This window comes from Kogia breviceps, chromosome 1 (genome assembly GCF_026419965.1).
Source record: "Kogia breviceps isolate mKogBre1 chromosome 1, mKogBre1 haplotype 1, whole genome shotgun sequence".
Lineage (NCBI taxonomy): Eukaryota > Metazoa > Chordata > Mammalia > Artiodactyla > Physeteridae > Kogia > Kogia breviceps.
Genome location: NC_081310.1, coordinates 137,711,412 through 137,733,419, shown reverse-complemented (window position 1 = coordinate 137,733,419; position 22,008 = coordinate 137,711,412). Strand labels below are relative to the sequence as shown.

Genomic DNA, 22,008 nt, shown 5'->3' with positions numbered 1-22,008 from the left:
ATGATGGCTTCATCTGTATTCACTTTACCTCTGTTCCAGAACTAAGAAGGGAAATATTCAGTAATATTTCCCTTACTGAAGGAATTGATTCTACTCGGTTCAATTGGTTCAATCTAATTCAGTTTGATTCAGTTTAGTTCAATTCAATTCAATCCAAAACAATTAAATTTATATCTATATCCATCAGGCACTGTGCTAGGCTGTTGGGAATGCAAAAATGAGTAAGACATAATTTCTGCTCTTAAGTTTCTCACAGCCTAACAGGAGAGATGAATGCATTAATTCTATCTTCTGTAATGGGTGCTTTAATAGAAGTAAGTGTTGCCCTCATATAGGCTTAACTCAGAGTAGGACTTTACAATGTCAGTTTGTTTTATTGTTGCTCTTGTAAAAAGTATAAATATATATATACACATATACACACTGTATATGTACATAATGTATGCATATTTATGATATATAATCTGTATGCACACACATATATAATTGTAGTGCATACTTGCCAAATATAAATATGTTTGACCATCAAAAAGGAACAGGTATAATAACCATCCTTAATAACATCAAAGGATGCTGCCCTGATAGATCATCTTAAGATGATTTTGTGAATTAGTACATGTCCAGATTCAATAGAAAAAATGAGAATTATGGAATAGTTCAAAGAGAGGAAATGTGGTTTTTAGAGGATCCATAGATAACTATTGTGATTAGTTAATAAGTTAACCATATGTAGCTAAATGAAATGGATGCCTTTCAGCATTATGAGCAGTGAAAGTTTGAGAAGATGACCATGGAATTAATTTGTTAAACCCCAATTGATAACAAACATTCATCTCTCACTCTGATATATATACCTAAGCCCTCACAAGTTCCAAATCCTTCATAGCCCTTCACCAAAGGCTCCATCACTTTTTCCATGGCTGCATATATGAAGAAGGAAAATATGGGGACAATTTTAGGTTAACTGTTTGTGTAATCAGACCTAGACTTCAACTCGGATAACTCTGGGCAACAATTAGGAAATGTTATCACAACTTAAACAATTAGAATTAAGACTTGGAATTTAAGTCTAGTATATTCCACCATGGCTTAACATACCTAGCCATGTGAGACACCCAAGTTGCATTATTTGCTCTAGATCTCAGGGGAGATTGTGATCTTAAAAAGTAAGGTTTGTATTATGGTAAGAGTGGGGATCCTCGGGCAGGATGGAGGTGCTTTTAACAGTTTCTACCACTCTGTAATTCACAGAAAGCGTCACTAGTGTGGTTGACAATTCTTTAAAGTTTTTAGACTTAGATAAATCTACTAATTCACATCTTCCTTCCCCACATTAGTATGAAGCTCAAGTGGCCACAATTATGGGTTCCAGAGACAAAGCAGAACCTAGATACAGCAAGAAGAAGGCATAAATAGTTTATGAAGTTGTAAACACCCCTCAAAGGTGCTGACACCTAAACTGAGTCCTGAAGTAGGAATACTACTTTTCATGGGAGACACGAGCAGGAATAGTAAAGGCAATCACTCTCCAGGTTACCAAACCGGGAAAGTACAATACACACTTCAAATGCAGTGTTAACTTCTAAATGTGGCTTTACATTAAAACAAATTGTCTTGCAGTTCACAACAATTATAGTCTACTCTTGATAATCCATGTTAAAGAAGGGGGTAAAATTGTGAAGAAAACATATGTAACTTGTTCACAAATTCTAATTGAAAACATAAATTTTTTATATGTACTTAGATTATTAAACTTGAATTCTGAATGGGAAGGATATATTATTTGGATGCCAATAAAATTAGATGTAAATATATTAGGGCATATATTGACTATATAAAATTGGAAGCACTTGGGTTTATTATCAAAAGTCTGCCTGGTATTAAGGATATTCTGAAACATTACTTGCTATAACAAGTGCCCTAATAACTGGCTTCAGAGACAATAGCCCCTGCAAGAAGAAATCAGATATTGTGTGGACCTATAAACTGTCCCAACCAAATACTTTCACCCAACCAAAAGTATTGATCTGTTAATGAAGCTGTGGGTAAAAATTGACTTTTTTGTAGACCCAACAACTTTACACTAATTTAACTGTAGCACTCCTTTTAATTTATATTCAGGACATTCAAGATTATATGTTATAAAATTTCAGCTGTGAAGGGAGCCAGCTCAGTTCCACAATTATAGTATAACATGGATAGAATACATTTTACAATTCAGTCATTGTCAGTTCTGATTGGTGGTATACTGCACTGGACAATGTAAACTGAAGGGAAATCAAGAACTGTTGAGTACATGCCAAAGGCTGATGCCATTTCTGACATTGACATGATATCAAATGGGAAGAAGGGGGACATGAAAGTGTATGGCATGATAACCATTATCACTATTCTTCTACTAAGAAGACATAAGAGGAGATGTAACAAAAATAATGATAACTGTGCTTAGACAGACTACTTACTGAGATTGTTTCTGCTTGGAGGGACTAACAAAGAACTGTTTATATAGAATCACTCAGCAAGCTCTCTAACAACCAGATGTTATATAGATCCATTTTTGAAACTTTAAGTAATTTGTCCTACCAACATCAAATTAGTTTTCACTTTGAGGAACAGCCACAAGTGGCTAATTGATAAGTAAAAAGAAAAAATTAAGTAGAACTAAGTTTTTTCCCTTCTCCACCTTTTTTTCCTTTGTTTTTAAATGACAAACCTCAAGACATGGAAATAAGGTATTTGCCCGAAGACAATAATTAGTTATTAATTGAACTTTAATTACAACACAATGTTATTTCCTTAGCAGGCCAGCTGACTCTTAGGAGCAGGGAAAGAAGGATGAAGAAGGAATGGAAGTGGCCTGAATCATGAAGTTTAGATTGTTCTGATGGTTTCAATGCCTCAGAGAAATATTTTCCAATTGAAAGGTAGGCTTTATTAAATGTATCTTCTCATTATGAGTCATGTATGTCTCTCTCATAATACAGATGCTTTATTACAATTGCCTATTTACATGTCTATCCCTGGCCCTGTGAGCTCTTTGGAGTGCTTGGTACAGTGCATGCTTATTGAATGAATAATGAATCAATCAACAAATAAAGAGCTAAGCTGACAATTGAAAGAAGTACTATCTATTTGGAAAAGAAAGTTTTAGCCAATGACAGAGATATTACTGTTTAATTTAGATTCTTTAATAAACTTTACTTCATGTTCACCCAGCAACAAAGGAATGCACAAGAAAGGTTAAAATCTTCTCATTTTCAGTCACAGAATATTGGAAACAAAAAGAGTAATATTTTTTCTTTCTTTAATATACTCTTACAGTTAGAGATATTGAGAACACCTGTTTAAATTACTATGCTATTGATTTTTTCACATTTACTTTCATTATTATATAATAGTTACTTTCAATATTATATAACAAGTCCTATTCATTTTTGAGGATTAATCTGAATATTACCTCAACAATGTTCAGATTCATAATGGTGATTTACAGTTCCATCCAACATACCATAAATTTAGATATTCTAGTGGAAAAGAAAGGAAATTTGTTTGACAAATAAGAATCTTAAAATTTATGCTTGTCTAATGCAAAAATATATTGTTTATAAAGAAATTAAAGAATGATTTTAATTGAATAAGTATAGACATCTTAGTGCTCAATTTTTCTTTTAGATAACTTTGTTTCAATATGAGTAATTTAATGATTATTAAAAGAAGGAAAAAAAACCTAAATATATACCAATTAGTAATTCTGGTTTACTGCGTTTAAAGCAATGATTCTTTTAATTGCTTGTCAACCAGATGCAACACATCAAAAATTTAAACTTTCCTAAAGCTTGGGCACATCTTAACAAGAACACATATACAATGGAAGAATGATCTAGCTTTTAGGTGTAAATGAATTCACCATCCTAAATGTGATAATAATTATTCTAAGTGTATCAGTTTGATTTCATGGGATACATGTTCTTTATAATTTCTCTGTTAGAATCATAAAGGTAGGAGAAGTGTCAAGGTCAAATTTGTATTTTTCATCTTAAAAGCATCCTTTTAAATATTTATGAAGAGACTAGTATAAAATATAAATAGCAGATGCACAAGTGTAGATTGGGATAAATAAATCATATAACTGAAAATAAAGGAATTCAAAAAGAATGTAAATAGGCTTATTGAAGGAGTATTAGAACATATCTATGTATATGCTGAAGTGTTCTGATAAATCAGTTGAAAAGATGAAGGCATTAACATTAGATTTAGGCAATTCAGTAGAACACGAAGGTTGGTCAAAAAGGAATAGCTGAAGAAATAAGGTATTTACTAAATCTACTCTGACATTCTGACTGAAAAAAAAAAAAAAAAAACACAAGCAAGTGTAAAAGAAAAAGGAATGCTATTAGTTATGTATTCCTTAGAGAAGGCTTTTCCTTATAAGTTATAAGCAAACATTCCTGGAAAAACTCAAATGGTCTTGTTAAAGAATTACTGTTTTTTGGTCTTATTTATTATTTTATATTTTCCTTAATTAAAAAAATTAATAAACCTTTTTGTTAAAACAATTTTATTTTTACAGAAAAACAGAGCAGAAAGTACAGAGTTTCCATATTCCTTCCCTTCCCTCCTCCCGGGCCCCGACAATTTCCCCTATTATTAACATCTTAAGTTGGTTTGGTACATTTGTTACCATTGGATGAGCCAATATTGATATATTATTATTAGCTAAAGTCTATAGTTTACATTAGTGTTTTACAGTTCTGTGGTTTCTTCCAAATGCATAATGGCATATATCCACCCTTAGAATATCATACAGGAGATTTTCATGACCCTGAAGATTTCCTGTGCTCCACTTATTCCTCCCTCCCATTCTCCCTGCTCCCCTGGTAACCATTCATCTTTTTACTGTCTCCAAAGTTTTGCCTTTCCCAAAATGTTGTGTAGTTATAATCATATAGTATACAGCCTTATCTCACTGGCTCTTTCAATTAGCAATATTCATTTAAGTTTCTTCCATGATTTTTCTCGGCTTGGTACCTCCTTTTTTTTATTGCTGAATAAATTTCCACTGTATGAATGTCCATGCACATTCATTTATCTATTCATCTGTGAAAAGGCATCTTGGTTGCTTCCACTTTTGTGATTCAGCTTTACAATATGACACTATATATGCACAGCCAAATCATCTATTGCCTCACTGATTACCATAGGATAGAACCCACTGAGAATGTGAAACAATCTTATTTTTCTCTTTATTTCAGTTTTCTCTTCTCTTTTCTCTTACATGGAATTCAAAGGCTCAAAAACCTTCCAGTGAGTATGCATCTCACTTTAAGCCATTTTAAAATAGTGCTCCTCGAAGTAAGCTACAAGTAGCATCTACGTTAGAATCACTAGGGATGCCTGTTAAAATTCATATTCTAGGCCCTACTCCTGATCTACTGAATCAGAATTTCTTGGTATGGCGCCCGGTTTCTATTTTTTTTTTTTACAAACTCCTCAGATAGTGTCTACTCTCACTAAAGTTTGAGAAGGTGACCATTTTTGTAATTAGGTTCTGTTTTTGATAATATATGACATTCTGCACTTCTGGAAGTCTCAGAACTGGTAGAGTAGAGTTCAATTAGAGCATGTTATCAACTCAACATAAAAATAATTTTTACAGAAATGTACAGAGAAGCAGAGAAAATATTTTCTGCTTTCATGTGGATGCCCTCCAGGATTCTTTACAAAAGAAAAGCAGGATTGTTATCCTGGATCATTTACTTATTCCAGCCTTTTCTTCACCGCCCTGAAGGCACCTCCATTGCCCTCAATCCATGACCTAGACTCACAGTCATAAAAGGGCTAATAGATAGTGTTCCTTTGGAAGTAGGAAATTCAATAACATTTAATATTGTAGGTATTGAGATTATCATTTTCACCATTCTTTAGCAAAATTTATTGCCTCAGGGTGTAGAAAAATTCAATTGAGTTGCTGATTGGATTTTCAAACTCAGCAAAAATTGTAGCTTTGAAAGTCTAAGCTTTAATTTGTAAGAGCCAGCCTTTCTGAGAGAATAAAAATATTTTCAAAAATTAAAAGGAAAAGTTCTAAAAATCAGTGCATTAAATTTATGTACCAAAGAAGAAATTGGAAAGACAATGTAAGATGATATAAGAACTAGCTTTTCTTTTGTTGGTAGAGGCAACACACAAACACACATACATATACACACACACAAACACACAAACACACACACACACACACAGGTATAAGATTGGAAATAGTGGAGAGAGAAATCAGAAATAAAATTGGGAAAAATAGACAGATTTAGATGTCCTCAAGAAGGTCAAGAGCCCTGGCTCCCATCCCTGTCCCTCTGGATTCAAGGTACGAAAACCATGGACATCTGAGAGAAAGACGCTTGTGCATTACTTCCCAAGTTGTAGCCCTGGGAGATTGCAAACCTCTTAAAAAAGACTATCCAGTTTGATCTTTAGGACTGTACTGAATGCTTGGTCTCCAGTACCAAACATTTAGGAAATCAGGTGCCTAGACTGATGGGCCTGAGGGCAGCATGTCTGGGGAAAGCAAAGACTTTCTGACCTGAAGGGATGGGGGTCACAAGTGCTAAGAGAAAGCTGGTGTAACTGAAGATGTCTGGCCTTCAAACAAGGAAAATGCAGAGTGCATGGATCAAGTAACTAAAGGCCACCACAGTGTAACAGACATCAACGGCCATGGCAGCATATACTGAGGAGGAGGGATAAGGAAAGTTATATGCAGGGGAAGACAGAGATGTCCATAACTCCAGATACCTGCTTCTCCAACTATATCTGATCAGTATGAAGACCCTCCATCTGGAACATAAATTACCTTTGCTGAGAAAACGTTTTGGGGAATAATAAATTTGTCTAAGCATTTGCTTCAAAAGGAAACAGTTGTTTGAACATTCAACTATAATAATAAAATTCATACCTATTACATTGAAACTATAGCCTCTGGAGATGAATTTCAAGATTGAAATGTATATATTCTAGGTATATTATCCAAAAGAAATATACAGTTAAAAATTAGGTAACTTTTATTTCTGGGTTTTCCATTTATTCTCCATCTTACCCTGAGTTCATTTATATCAATAGAAATATGCATGTACAAAGAGAAATGCCCCCATGAAGTAAATGGGAGGTGAATTAAAGAGGAATTATGGGAGACATCAATAATATATCTAACTTGGACTTTAGAATCATATAGACTCAGAATTGATTCCAGATTCCTCTACCTGCTAGCAAATATGGATTTTTCTCATCTATAACATGAGAATAATATATACCTTGCAGGATTGTATGAGGTATAAATGACAAAATGTATGTAAAGCATTTAGACTAGTGTCTGGCACACTGTAAGCATTCTGTCTTATTATTTGTGATATTATTGTTCTTGTTATTTTATGAATTGCTATTTGTAGAACTCAGTGTCATATTCTTATGTATGACTCTTATGGTCAATATAATCAACAAGTGGTATAAATTAATCATGGTCTATGTTGAGAATTTCTTCCTACAAAAATAATTTTATAGCTCTACTCTAGGCCAAATTTACATTCATTTCTATTAGTCGCATGCCATAAGATGTGGCCAAACTTACATTCATTTCTATTAGTAGCATGCCATAAGATGTGGGTTTCCATTATATATATACTCTAGAGACAAGTTATATCACCAGTCACTCTTTTCCAACTACCATTACTTTGGCTCAGGAGAAAATGATCCTGAAAGAAGATCTAGGTAGTTTTATTTATTTATTTATTTTTATTTTTTTTGTGATACGCAGGCCTCTCACTGTTGTGGCCTCTCCCGTTGCAGAGCACAGGCTCCGGACGCGCAGGCTCAAAGGCCATGGCTCACGGACCCAGCCGCTCGGCGGCATGTGGGATCTTCCCGGACCGGGGCACGAACCCGTGTCCCCTGCATCAGCAGGCGGATTCTCAACCACTGCGCCACCAGGGAAGCCCTCTAGGTAGTATTAATGGTTCTTTGTGAACCTCAGATGTAACTGAATCATATTCTAGATTAAAGAAATGCCCATCAAGGTATATACGGGTAGATAACCAATTGATGAAGGCAAATAATCTTATGGAAGCATTTATTATTTATCTTTGATACAGCTCTTTTAAACAGACTGATTAATTCCCTTTATGATTTCACCCTTGAAAGCACAAACTATTTTGTTCTTTGTCATTGTTGTATGACATTCCATTTGGCGGTCAGCGTATTTTTAGCCAGACTATCAAAGTATTTTTCAACTGGACTGCCACTGCACTTGAACTTGGAATCTTGTAACCTGAGGAACTGCACTTGGGAAAAGGAGAATCTTCTAACAAATGGGAAATTATAAATCCAGACCAACGCAAACTTGTACTGGTAATTATTCTTATATCTTTAAATGTAATATAGTTCAATAGTTGTTATGTATAGTTAACATTTCACTGGAATATCTGCTAGTTTTTACAAGAGGATAAGACAACATATTATATAAAAGTGTTAAGAAGATTATCTGAGCTCAAATTATTTTTCTCTGAAAGATCTTTAGAAAAAAACAGAAAATTTCTTATAATTTTCTGTTTCTACTAGTTCCAAGGTATAATGCTATAGAAAAAATTTTGGAATACTGTTGAATATAGGGATTTTAGGATTACATCTTAAGTATCTAGTATTTAAAACCTAAAAACTCATGTCTAGCAACTAGAGATTGCTATAATTATAATGCAATAAAATCAAATGAAATAAGTCAAATATATTCTTCTATGTAAATATATTATCCAGTATCAAATGGGTTCTTAATTACTACTATACAATATGATTGCATTTTAAATATAAACATCTGCATTTTAAACTCAGTCAGTAATTTAAATTAAGTATTGTATAATTCAGAGTAAAAAACAAAGTTTTAATCACTTGTATGTTATGATCTGTGTCTACATTTTGCAAAGCAGAGCTATGAATCAATCCCTTTTGTTTTTCTTTACTAGATGAATGGAAGAAGAAAGTCAGTGAATCTTATGTTATTGTAATAGAAAGATTAGAAGATGACCTGCGGATCAACGAAAAAGAACTTACAGAACTAAGGCATATATTTGGGTAAAGTTGTCAGTTATTATTTCTCTCTATAAGTGTTTTCATTGTTGATCTAGTTTTTAGCTATATCTGTGTTTAAAAACACAACCCATATAACCTCCTGTGTTAACCTTAGAATATAAGGTTATCTCTTCCTGCCCATTCATGTAGCCCCCAAAATGCAAATATCTTATCTCCTTAAAATATGCCTTGCCTGTTCCCACACTAAAGTTTAAAGAGAAAGGAACCTAAAGGCTAGCCTTTGAATACAAACTGTTGCTGATCTGAATAATCTTCTCTAGAATTAGATCATTCTTGTGAGTCATGCCAGCAACAAACAGTAAGACTTCTCTTCCCAAGTGGTGGTAGAATATTGGCCACATTTTTCTTTTTGGACTACTAGAGAACTCCAATTTTAACAAACTCTTCCGTATCTTGACATTGAAACACTGTCTGTTAATGAAACTGTATCATTCTTCCCCTGAACAATCATATACCAATGTGTAATGTTGGCTTCAGGCTTTCAGTGGGTTTTGTTCTATGATAACAAGATAAAAATAATCTGGCATATTGTCACAACCTTGTAAGACACAAAATGTTCAGAAAAGAGGGGCAGAGCCCTTATATACACAAGCAACCTTTTGGAGAAATTGAATCTTGGCATTGAGAAACAATGTATTTTGGAGAGTCAATTTAAGTTAGCTGCCTGACTGAGGCAAAGTTCCACAAAGGCCAATTAGCCATGTTCACTTACAGCTGTGTTATTCATGTAATGCACTGATGACAAAGAACTCTAGCCATTTTACTTGGAAAATAAGTGTAAAGCAATGACCAAATGACATATTTTTCAAAAGAAATTTCAGATATAGTAAACATACAAAGCTCACATAACTGGCAAATAAAATTACCCATGTATAATATAGTTTATATAAAATTTGTCAGTGGGTTAATAAGGCCTTCAGAAGTATTCAATTTATGGTTTGGGAAGTAGTTAATTTTCCGTGTTATTTAGCCCAAAATGATTAACTCAATTTTGACACTCATGGTAAGATACACTGGCATGACTTTTGCAAGTATTATCATATGCTCACTTATGGGAAAACATTTGAAAGTCCTGTAGAAATGTGACTGGCACTTTGGTATAATAGATTTATATATACATATTAATTTTGTTGGAAAAGGGCTATGAATGTAGAACTTAATCATAAACCCTCTAGCTCTTATTGACAGATAAATACGCTGAATGAAATGTGATTAAATTGGAGATTTTCCTCAACTTTATAAAGTTAAAATCTCATTTATTTGTTGTTATTTTTTAAATTTGGGAAGTATTATGCAAATATGTCAAGGCTAGTTTAAACAAACATATCCTTTTAAGGATTAAGCTTGAAATGTACTTTTTTCTCTTACCACATCAACAACAAGCAGCTGTTTCTGCAGGTCCTACTGTAGCTGGTTTTATTGTGCCAGCTATATTCAAGGTGTTATTCCAGACACATCAAATATTAACCATTATTTAATCCACACCATGACCCTGTGTGATAGATAATATTACTTCTGGTGGATAATAAATAAATAAATAAAGTAAGGAGCAGAGATGTTGGATCTTGTCAAGGTCATATGGTCAGTAAGCACTGGAACTGTGATTTGTAGCAAGGTCTCCCCAGCTTCCTACTACACACTGATTCTTGCTCCCGGAGTTTCACAATCTGGTTGAAGGGAAAGGCATATATAAATAACTCACAGAAGACAGCCTATGACAAGTGCTAAGTAGAAGAAAAAACAAGATGGCTTTCAAATACAAAAAAAGAAGGTTTGTTGTCTTGATTTATTCATTGGTTTTGTAAAGCATTCCAGATAAAAGGCATAGTTGAGTAAAGATATATAGGCAAGAATGGATGGGTACCATGGAAAGTCTATTGGTAGTAAGAAAACTTAATGTCTTGACCATTTTACCTAAGCAGAGTAAGAAAACTGTGTCAGTCAGCATAAGGATTTTGCAACCATAGTTTTAAATCCAGTTTCTTTTATTTACAAGCAATGTATCTTTGGGTATATTACTTAATCTTGAGGCTCATTTTCATCTGTAAAATGAGGTTAATAATAACGACCTTACAGGACATTTGAAAAATGATGTCAAATGCTGAGTACAGGGCCTAACGCACAATAAGCATTGAATAACTGGAGGTTTCAATTATCATGATTGATTGGGTAAATAAGGGCAGTTTGAAAGACTGAAGACTTTATTACCAAGTGGGAATAACAAATAGTTTATTCAAAGTTAAGAAGTGAGAAAGTTAGGATAAAGTGTTTTTATATCAAGAGGATGTTTTCAAAAATAAAAATGTAAAATGTTAGAACAATTCAAAATGGTGCCAAAATCTGAAATATAACTTTTAAAGATTGTGATCAAGAGGTATTTGAGGGCTTCCCTGGTGGCGCAGTGGTTGAGAATCCGCCTGCCAATGCAGGAGACACGGGTTCGTGCCCTGGTCCGGGAAGATCCCACATGCCGCGGAGCAACTAAGCCCGTGAGCCATGGCCGCTAGGCCTGCGCGTCCGGAGCCTGTGCTCCGCAACGGGAGAGGCCACAACAGTGAGAGGCCCGCATACCGAAAAAAAAAAAAAAAGAGGTATTTGAAGAATTTTCAGACTAGAGTATTAGAAGGCTCATCAAAATGGATGTCAAATTCCCTGAGAATAATAGTAGGCATTTTGAGGAGAGGAAGACTGGTAGCCTGGTGCCGAAGCCATTAAAGAACCTACAGAAATGTCCCATTAGCCAGAAGTGATAATAATGAGGCTGAGGAGAGGATTACCCACAGCCTAGAATAATGTTTCTCCAAGGGCTAAGGACCTCCCGCAGTAAAATAGCCAGCAGTTCTTGCAAAAATTTTAGAATACATGATTCTACCCCATATCAAATGAATTAGAATCTCTGGGGATGATTTCCAGAGACCTGAATTTTTAACAAGCTCCCCAGGTAATACTTTTGCATGCTAAAAATGATACTTCAGCTAAAGTTTGAAAACTACACTTCTAGAAACATACCTAAGTTACACTGAGAACTCTGCCTGCGGTTATATGGGTGAAGGGATGAGGAATATGAAAACAGAAAGCAGGCAACTAGTATGGTCTACAGAGAGTCAAGGGAGCAAACAAACAAACAAACAGAACCAGAGTACTCTGCTTTGTCTGCTTGCATCAAGGCAGATAGCATCATAGGGAAGGAAAGTCAATCCTGCCTAGGGCAGAGTTCTCAGGATTTTCTTTTCTCTAGAATAATATGATGGATGACAAGGAAAGAAAAGAATGGAATATTGAGAATATAAATTGTCTTACTCATTGGCTTACACACCAAAATGTTCAGAGTAGTTGGGAAGTTTAAACATAATATTGTGAGATCACATTTAATCGAGTATCTAGGACATTTTAGGTGTTAAATCTTAGACTCTTTCTCATCTTTATTCATGCTTTATGTGATGTAAGAAATACTTCTGTGATGGACAACTGTGTAATGCTGCTTGACATCAGGCTTCCTCTAAACATATAGATAGAAGGAAAACTATAAGGTGCCTAAAAAGAAGCATTTAATACTAGAGTCATAGATCACTAGTGTAAACATGGATTTGCCTGTGTTTTTTCTTATTGCAGCTTTTTTGGTTGTTTTCATTTGTTGACAAGTTTCTTTATAGCATTCATGGTAGAAACTAATTCCATTCATTAAAAGAGATTTTCTGCATCATAAAGCAAGACTTATGTCACCTCAAATACACAATCTCCTGGTATAGCTTTCACCCACAATATAGTACAGAACAATATAAGTACTAAACTTAAAAAAGACAAACAGAACTAAACCATTATCTTGCTTATTCCAATTTATAGCAGCTTTGAAAAAAGAGCTTGCTATGGGAAAGAAGAGGAATGGAAATTGAATGTTCCTTCATCTTCCACAACAAAGTTGAATTCACTCATAATTTTGAACATTTGTTGAGATAATAGAGGACAGATTGGAAAAAATGAGGAAATAGAGAAGGCAGAAGAAGGAAAGACAGAAGTGGTACACTGAAGTACATTGTGTGGTTATTTCCTCCTCTTTGCTCTCTCTGATCTTTATGTTTATCAATATAATAGCACTTACTACCTGGTGTTGTCTTTATTCATTTTACAGGTCTTTCTAACCTCTAGTATACGTGTTCACTAAAGGCAGCTTCTTTGTCCACTTAGCTTTATTTATATTTGTATGTATTTGTAGTAGCTATTTGTATAGCACTTGAAAGGGAAACAAATTAACAACTTAGTGCCTACCATATGCCAGGCATGCTTCTAGGTATTTTAATATGCATTAGCTCATGTAATCGTAAATGTATATATGTAAGGTGCTTTGAGCTCGGTGACTGGCACATGGTAAACACGCAAAAATGTTAGTTAAAAACTAATCGTCATTGTTTATGTTCACATCCTTCTGGAGTAGGTATTGTGCTTGCCATTTTATACCTGAAGAAAATAAGGCTAATCAAATTAAACTGGCTTGAGCCAGGTTACACAACTTGTACAGTTGTGCAGGGATTCCACCCATCTGTACTTCACTTCAAAATGTATGATCTTCATGATCTTAGTTCTCAAACTAGGAAGGGGAAAGCAGTATGGATAAGAATTATCTTTGGAAACTTTTCACCTATCCCGTGCCACTCTACAAGTTTGCTATGTCCTGTGTACTAGAACTGTCCCTGTATGTGGGAGTGAAAGAATATATTTTACACTCCCACTCGCACACTTTGGTGATACACGGACCCTTACATGAACTTTGAAAACCACTTACATGATAGGTCTCCACATGCAACTTTTAAAAGGCTTCCAATTAAATTATTTTGTTTCAATGTTTTAAAATCTTTAGAAATTTTAGGACTATGTTTTTCTGATTTCATTGTCAAACCTACTTTTAATCTGCTTAATCTGTAATATGTCTATGAAGAGATTCCAAAGAAGTTATAATTTTTCAGTGCTATGACTTTTCAACATAATCAGAAAAACCCTATTTTTTCTCATTTTTAATCTCATTTTGGCATTGAGTAGATATACCTTGGTCAATAATGCTAATATCTCACTTTGAAATTGATTAGGTTTAATAAATAAAAGTAGTCAAGAGGATGCTCTGTTCCATGGGAAAGCAGTTGCAATATTTAGAAGAATTGAGAAAGAAAAAAAAACAAAGGAGGTTTTCTGAGGTGTAACTTCCTGCTTATTTTCTCCCTGAAAAGTTCCTCTGGGCCCAGCTGCAGTCCACCATACTTATGCTCCAAATGAAATATCTTCCAAAAACCTACTTTTTCAGAAATATAACCAATTATGAAAATTAGCTATTATAAAATGGATAGCTCCAGAAACATCACAGACTGACCTTACCAAAGGAGAGTGAAATTCTCTATCAAGGTGCTAAGTAGAGTATTGAGGGAGTAAATTCCATCTTAAAAAAAATAAAATTGAGTGAAAGGATTATTTGGTATGTTTGATAAGTGCATTGTGTTAATTAGCAATGAAACAGAAAACAGCAACCAAAAGACCTCAAACCAAAAAGCAGAGAATTCACATTGTCCCAAGACTGTCCACCTGTCTATTTCTTTTCTTGCTTGTCTAGGTAAAACTAGCTAAGTAATAGTTTTATAGGAATATCTTGTAAAAAACCTTGAAGCAGCCTGATCTCAAACAATCTTTCTGTCCGTGTCTCTGTCTCTTTCTCTCTAGCTTAGTACACCACTCACTCTCACTATCTCTCCCCCTTTTGTCCTCCTGCTATTCTTCCCTCCTATCCCATACTGCCTCCATCTTCCCGTTCACTTTCCTATCCCCCTTCTCAAATACAAAGCAAAACAATAAAAAAGTTAAAATAATATCAATGCTAAAGCATTGACAAAAATAGTTATTATAGCAGCTAGTATTTATAAAAGTCTTACAAGATCTAACCCATTTAAGCCTCACAATAACCCTATGAGATAATAATTATTATTGTACCAGTTTTATCATCCTTAATTATTCTTACCCTGCCACTGTATCTCAATAATTGTTTATTGTATGAATGAAAGAATGAATATGCTTCATATTGTTAGTTTGCAGGTTTGATCTGGAAGATATTGGACAAATATGTTTCTGGATGTTTCTTGGGTATATACCTTGGGAACAGATCTTTATTTTTTTTTTAACATCTTTATTTGAGTATAACTGTTTTACAATAGTGTGTTAGTTTCTCCTTTACAACAAAGTGAATCAGTTATACATATACATATGTTCCCATATCTCCTCCCTCTTGCATCACCCTCCCTCCCACCCTCCCTATCCCACCCCTCTAGGTGGTCACAAAGCACAGAGGTGAACTCCCTGTGCTATGTGGCAGCTTCCCACTAGCTATCTAATTTACATTTGGTAGTGTGTATATGTCCCTGCCACTCTCTCACTTTGTCACAGCTTACCCTTCCCCCTCCCCATATCCTCAAGTCCATGCTCTAGTAGGTCTGTGTTTTATTCCCATCCTACCACTAATCTCTTCATGACATTTTTTTTTCTTAGATTCCATATATATATATGTGTTAGCATATGGTATTTGTTTTTCTCCTTCTGACTTACTTCACTCTGTATGACAGACTCCAGGTCTATCCACCTCATTACAAATAACTCGGTTTCATTTCTTTTTATGGCTGAGTAATATTCCATTGTATATATGTGCCACATCTTCTTTATCCATTCATCTGTTGATGGACACTTAGGTTGCTTCCATGTCCTGGCTATCGTAAATAGAGCTGCAATAAACATTTTGGTACATGACTCTTTTTGAATTATGGTTTTCTCAGGGTATATGCCAAACAGATCTTATTGATGATGCTTCTGTTTTTATTTTTTGGGGGGAAATCAGCAGCAGCCATCAAGAACTGCACAAGAAGTTACAACCAGCCATTTGAAACCTAAATTATCAATTTTGGAAACTAGATGATCCATAACAAATTTTTACCTTCTTTCTACTTTCTTTGCCTTTACCTACATTTCAGCCAATGAATTAATTTAAGAAATGTATCTACCTATCTGAATATTTTGGCTTTGGCCAAGTGTTCAAATGTTACATTTTAATAAGTTTCCGTTTGTGAACATGTCAGATATCTTCTTGAAAGGATGAGGTCATGAGAAGTTTAATTGGATCACAAAACTGCATACTTTTCTGGATAAAAGGTAAAGGCTAAGAAAAGAGTTCATTATGCTACAAGAAAGAAAGTAACCTTTGTGCCCAAAACTACCATTTTTAATGATGAAGGACAGAATTTACTATTAGAAATATATTCATACAGTGACTTCATTTTAATTAGGAACTTCATTCATGCACCAGCAAGCACTGTGAACTCATTAGGATATGTTAAGTTACAGTATGGCATGGCAGGTGATAAAAAATGTAAGGGAAAATTAAAAAATAAATTGAGCTTAGGATATTAGAATACATAAGTGATGCTCAATTGGCAGTGAATTTGACACATACAGTTCCTTTAGAAAAGGCAAAAGAAGGGAAAATATCTCCCCTAGGAATGATTGCTTTAAAATCTCGAATATTTTAATTGCATGTATCAAACATTTGACACGAACATTTGACTAGAAGTTAACAGGAAGTGAGAATTAGGATTCAAGTATAGCCCCAAAGTAACTCTCATTAAAAAAAAATTACATTCCAATTATTAAAGTCAAGATAAAAATTTTACTATTAAAATTGCACTTAACTGCCAAACACTGTGGGAGTCTATTCTCTGTTTATTCATTTTGTTGGCATTAATAGAAGTTGCATGAGTTCAGGGAAAATAGAATTCAAGAGGAAAATAAAAGTAAGAGACTACAGCTCAGTTTTGACAAGGAGCTATTTAGGACTGTATACTGATTTACTTATGAATGGTCAAATCTAGTGTAAGAGTCCGTAAGTTAAAGAATGATTGTTGAGTAAAAAGTCTCTAATATAATTCATACTTTCAGTCTTATTTATGTAAACAATATACATTAATTTAGGGTTTTTAAAAAATAAAGCAATGGACTTTATCACCTTATTTTTCTGTTTATTCAGTGTTTAGTTTCGTTGCAAGCTGCTTGGAGCATTAGAGATCAGGACTAATGCTAAGATCAATTGCAGGATTCTCTCTATTGTGCCTGTTCCCAAGACTGACACACTTAAACGATCCAGGAATTAGTGAATAGTTCCTATCAAGTAGACTGTTGAAAACAACTTGAAATGAGCATTAAGAACAGAGGTGGAGCACACAGTTGGGTGTTCAGTAGGTGTTGTGCCAGACTGATTGAATATATCCTCAAAGTTAGAACTTGGAAAAAGAAAGCAATTGAGTCTACCTTCTCAATAAAATGATTTTCAGCACAACCTTTATTCCCTTTGGCTTTTGTTGTTCTTTTAATATCTCCAGTGTTGAAAATGCCTTCCCCATAGTAATGATGCTGCTGGACTTGTATTACAAAACTGTGATTCTAGTAGTTGCTCTGAATCACTGATAGGTACTAGGTGTCACAACATTGAACTTGGTCAAAATAGGGAAATTTTACAGGTTGCGAAATGTGAGAGGTCAAAGAAGTTCAAACTTTGAAAATTGTGCTAAAGTTCTCTCAAGACTTAGACTACAAAAGGAAAGTTGTACATTCACAGTAAACTTGATAAAAATAGTAATGATAACGTATCATGTACCAAGTACTATAGTAAGCACTTAATTTCATTTTTCTTCACAACACAATGTCATATGAATCATTTTAATAATTTTATAACTGAAGAAAGTGAGACTTGAGGAGGTTAAATAGCTTGCCCAAATTGGAGAAAAAAAAAAAAAAAAAAAAAAAGCACTACCTAAAGACAGGAACAGGATAGGATTTCAGTCCCGGTGTGAGTACAAGGCCCAAGATTTAAGAAGTACCTACACTGCTGAAATGATTTTTTCCACTTTTAAAACATCAAAACATGGTAGGTATTGCTGTATAATATTAGAGGTACACACTGAAAAACTAACTTTTCTCAAGGGTTTATTGCTACAGAGGAGTTCTCAAGCTTTATCTTCTTTCAGTATTTGCCATTCAGTTTGTTATAGTTAGCTCAAAAGAAAGTGTCAATACTTCCTTCTCTCTTTTTCTCTTAGGCTGAAGGTTGTATAGTTCTTTACATTTAACAGAAGGCTTCCCTCTTCTGCCCCACTCCAATACTTTGTTTTCTGTCTTGTGTTCTTATTGTGTGTTTCATTTGCTAGATAATGGAAGGACCAAAGAAGAAAAGCCAAATCATCTCAGAGCTTCTGAATCACTGTCAATCAATTGCTACCTACAGTTTTCTTTTCCTTTTTATTTATGGACACTAATTTCCTATAAACTTTAAGAGAGAAATCCAATATACCTAGCTTTAAAGCAGAGTTCAGCTCTTCAGAAAACCTGTACTATTTGGAATCATAACCATGGAAAAGACCTCTATGAATGCATTTCCAAGTTGGGCTGCTGAGTGCACTTTGTTTAGTAGTACCTATTAGTTGAATTTCTCCAAGACCTCTATAATACACCTGGCTTTGAGAATTTAGATGTCTGGCTCAGGCAAAGGCCACATATTTCCAAGAACCATATTATTTCATAAAGTTTCTGTTCATACCATGAAATAGCTATACTATTTACAATTAGGCTCCTTTGGTAGACATTTTAAATAGTGGTATTTTCATCAGATTTTTTTGTTTGTTTGCATTGTTCATTGAGCTGAGGAAGGTGCACGTAGAAGTGAATTAAATTCTTAACTATTTTTCATGAAATCCTGGGCTCCTTGCTATATTATATTAGCAACATTTGTAAAAATGACTTGGTGTTCATTGTACTTCAACATGTGGCATTCCAAAGCAAGTTGAGGTATATTTCTCAATGTGAGTAACTATGTCTGTGGACTTTGCTACTGGGAAGTTGAACATAGAAAGCAAGAAAGTGAAGAGGGTGAGAAAGTTCTGCAATATTCCTATGTCTGTGAAAACAAACCACTGGACTTGCCATTTCTAATTAAAGCATTTCACTGAAATCCTTCAAAATCCCTGGAATTAGAGGCTTCTCTTTTTAGCAGCATCCTGGAGAATAGCACCTTTTCTTTTTCTGTTTTAAAATTTCAGTAGCTTTTGAAGTTCTTAACTAGGTGCCTTGATGATAATGTTCTGAATTTATAGTACCTTTCAAGTGTAAGTACTTTACAAATGATATGGAAGGTTCATTTACCAAAGACTTTGCTATCTCACTAAAGCTGCTGGAGATTTAAATAGGCAGGAGGCAGCTTGAAATTAACCTGGGAGGCCAAAGATATGATCTCATTTCTACTGAAAAATGTCCTGGGAGTACCAGTGACCTCAAGAGGTCGAGAATTTTAGCTTTACATTTTTTTCAAAGGCTACCTATGGCTCTCTAGGGCCCTCCTGGTGCAATAGTCTTTGTTCAAAGGCAAGGATTTCATTAATTGAATCACTAACACTACTTCTCTTCTCACCTGGCACTGTATCATAGTACCTTATCAGAGTTTAGACCTTCTTTAACTGTGAAATCTGACCCAGTCAGAGTACAAGGAAACTTTGCTTCAGGCAGAATTTGTAATACATTGGGACTGTATTCTTTTCTCCAGTCTCATGTCAAATTCTACCTTTTTTTTTTTTTTTTTGGAGAGAATTTCTTGAATTTCTCCCTAAATATTATATAAGGTTTTGATTGTGAGAGAAATGGGTTTATTTTCAAATACCTGTGTTTTCTACTTATACACAAATTTTAATTCATTAAGGTGTCCTGAAAAGTTCAAATTATACATAGAACATAGAACTTGTATGATAGTCTTTAATTTAAACTTGGTCTCTCAAACTTTTTTTTTTTTTTTTTTTTTTTTTTTTTTTTTTTTTTGCGGTATGCGGGCCTCTCACTGTTGTGGCCTCTCCCGTTGCGGAGCACAGGCTCCGGTCGCACAGGCTCAGCGGCCATGGCTCACGGGCTTAGTTGCTCCGCGGCATGTGGGATCTTCCCGGACCAGGGCACGAACCCGTGTCTCCTGCATCGGCAGGCGGATTCTCAACCACTGCGCCACCAGGGAAGCCCTCAAACTTTTAATATTATTTTCTCATGATTTTAGTTATTATTCTTCTAGAGGTATATTCAAAATTCTTTTCTCTAGGTACAAAAGAATCCTAGAAAAGATATATTTCTGAATTTGTAGTAACAGGATTAACTATTATAATTTTTCAAATGAAAAATGATAAACTAAAAGCTGAAATTTGTAATCATTTGTAAAATTTGTTTTTCAGTTCTGATGATGCCTTCAGTAAAGTCAATTTAAATTACCGCACAGAAAATGGTCTGTCTCTACTTCATTTATGTTGCATTTGTGGAGGTGAGTACTTGAAACTCAATACTTTATAAGATGGCTATATGTTTATATGGTCAGTGATTTGAACTGCTTAATAGTCTGCAAGAGAATTCTAATTCTATTCATACCCAATTTCCTCTTTTGCTTTGCCCCTAGAACCCTGATAACCTTTAGCTGAAGAAGTAACTAACTACCAGGCAGATATTACAATTGATTTAGCTCTGAATTTAAGTTTTATTGTGCTCCTACCTTGAATCAAGTTTGCTTGGGGGAAAAAAAAAGTATGTTTCAGTATCGTGCATGTCAGTCACGGATAAGGTTAAATTCAGAAGCACTTAAAGCATTTCCCAAAATATCATCAAGCAGTTGCTTCACAGTCTGTAGTAAGATATGTGGAAGGTAATAAATGCCAAAGATAAAATCCCAAAGTGAAGATTGATCAAAGTGAAGACTAAGAGTTTAATTTCGCTCATATCTTGTTATGTTTGATTCATTAATATATCCCAAGCACTTAGGATGGTGCCTGGCTTATAGTAGGGACTCAGTAAATTTACTGAATTAGTGAATGAATAGTTTTTTGTTAATCGAAACTAGTATCCTTTGAACTCAGTTTTTAAAAGAACACTAATGTATAGTATTGACACTAAACATATCCCTTAACCACTCCTCCCAAACAGACCCTACTTAACAGATCTTCTTCCCAAATTTAAACACGGCTTTCCAACCTTAGTCATTTTCTCCAGATTTCTCTGATCTGAATAATCTCCATTGCTAATGATGTTCTGATGAATCCTGCACAGCTAGATTTCTATCTAAGCTTTTTCACAAATAGTTTACTAGGGTGAATTTTTTCATGTTTTAATGTTTTAAAACATGATGAGGAGAGCACCAAATAAAAAATGTAACACAAATGCATTAAAATATACAGCACTGATACAAAGTTTTATAAATGTAGAAATATTCACTACTAAGTAAGGCTGTCAATTAACAGAAAACTTTACAAATGGCCTCCAGAACAGCAGTCTGACATTTTCATACATCAGTGTGATGTTTATCATTAAGTTAAAGAGAGACTTTTAAGTCACTTAGTCTATCCCCACAATTTAACTTTTTTCATTTTTTCTCTAAGGCAACAAGTCACATATTAGAACCCTTATGTTAAAAGGTCTCCGCCCATCTCGACTGACAAGAAATGGATTTACAGCCTTGCACTTGGCAGTTTACAAGGTACAAAAGTTTTGTATTAGAACCAAGGATGATGTGTATCTGTAGGCTTTTTTTTTTTTTTTTTTTTGCAAATTAGTGATCATGGAAAATATGCAGAGTGACCACAGAATTCCATTACTGGATAAACTTCTAGCTAACTCTTTGTTGAGCAGATATCATCAAAACACATTCTTTTTTATTGCTTTCCATGTTTATCTCATTTAATTTTCACAAGAACCCTGAGAATGAATACTATTATTATCTCCAGGGTTACACGGTTAGCTAGTGGTTAGCCAGAATTTAAGACCTGGCATTCTGGTTCTCTTGCC

The 22,008-nt window shown here is 34.4% G+C and overlaps 1 protein-coding gene across 1 annotated transcript in view; it reads left to right on the top strand.

The window, feature by feature from the left end:
* TNNI3K (TNNI3 interacting kinase) overlaps positions 1 to 22,008 on the top strand; it is a 301,789-nt gene that overhangs the window by 11,674 nt on the left and 268,107 nt on the right. Inside the window, exons 4-8 of the mRNA XM_067005786.1 lie at positions 2,801 to 2,924; positions 7,808 to 8,397; positions 9,006 to 9,114; positions 20,412 to 20,497; positions 21,603 to 21,700. Of these exons, the coding sequence (XP_066861887.1) occupies positions 8,358 to 8,397; positions 9,006 to 9,114; positions 20,412 to 20,497; positions 21,603 to 21,700 (333 nt within the window). The 5' untranslated portion in view covers positions 2,801 to 2,924; positions 7,808 to 8,357. The remainder of the gene's footprint in view (positions 1 to 2,800; positions 2,925 to 7,807; positions 8,398 to 9,005; positions 9,115 to 20,411; positions 20,498 to 21,602; positions 21,701 to 22,008) is intronic.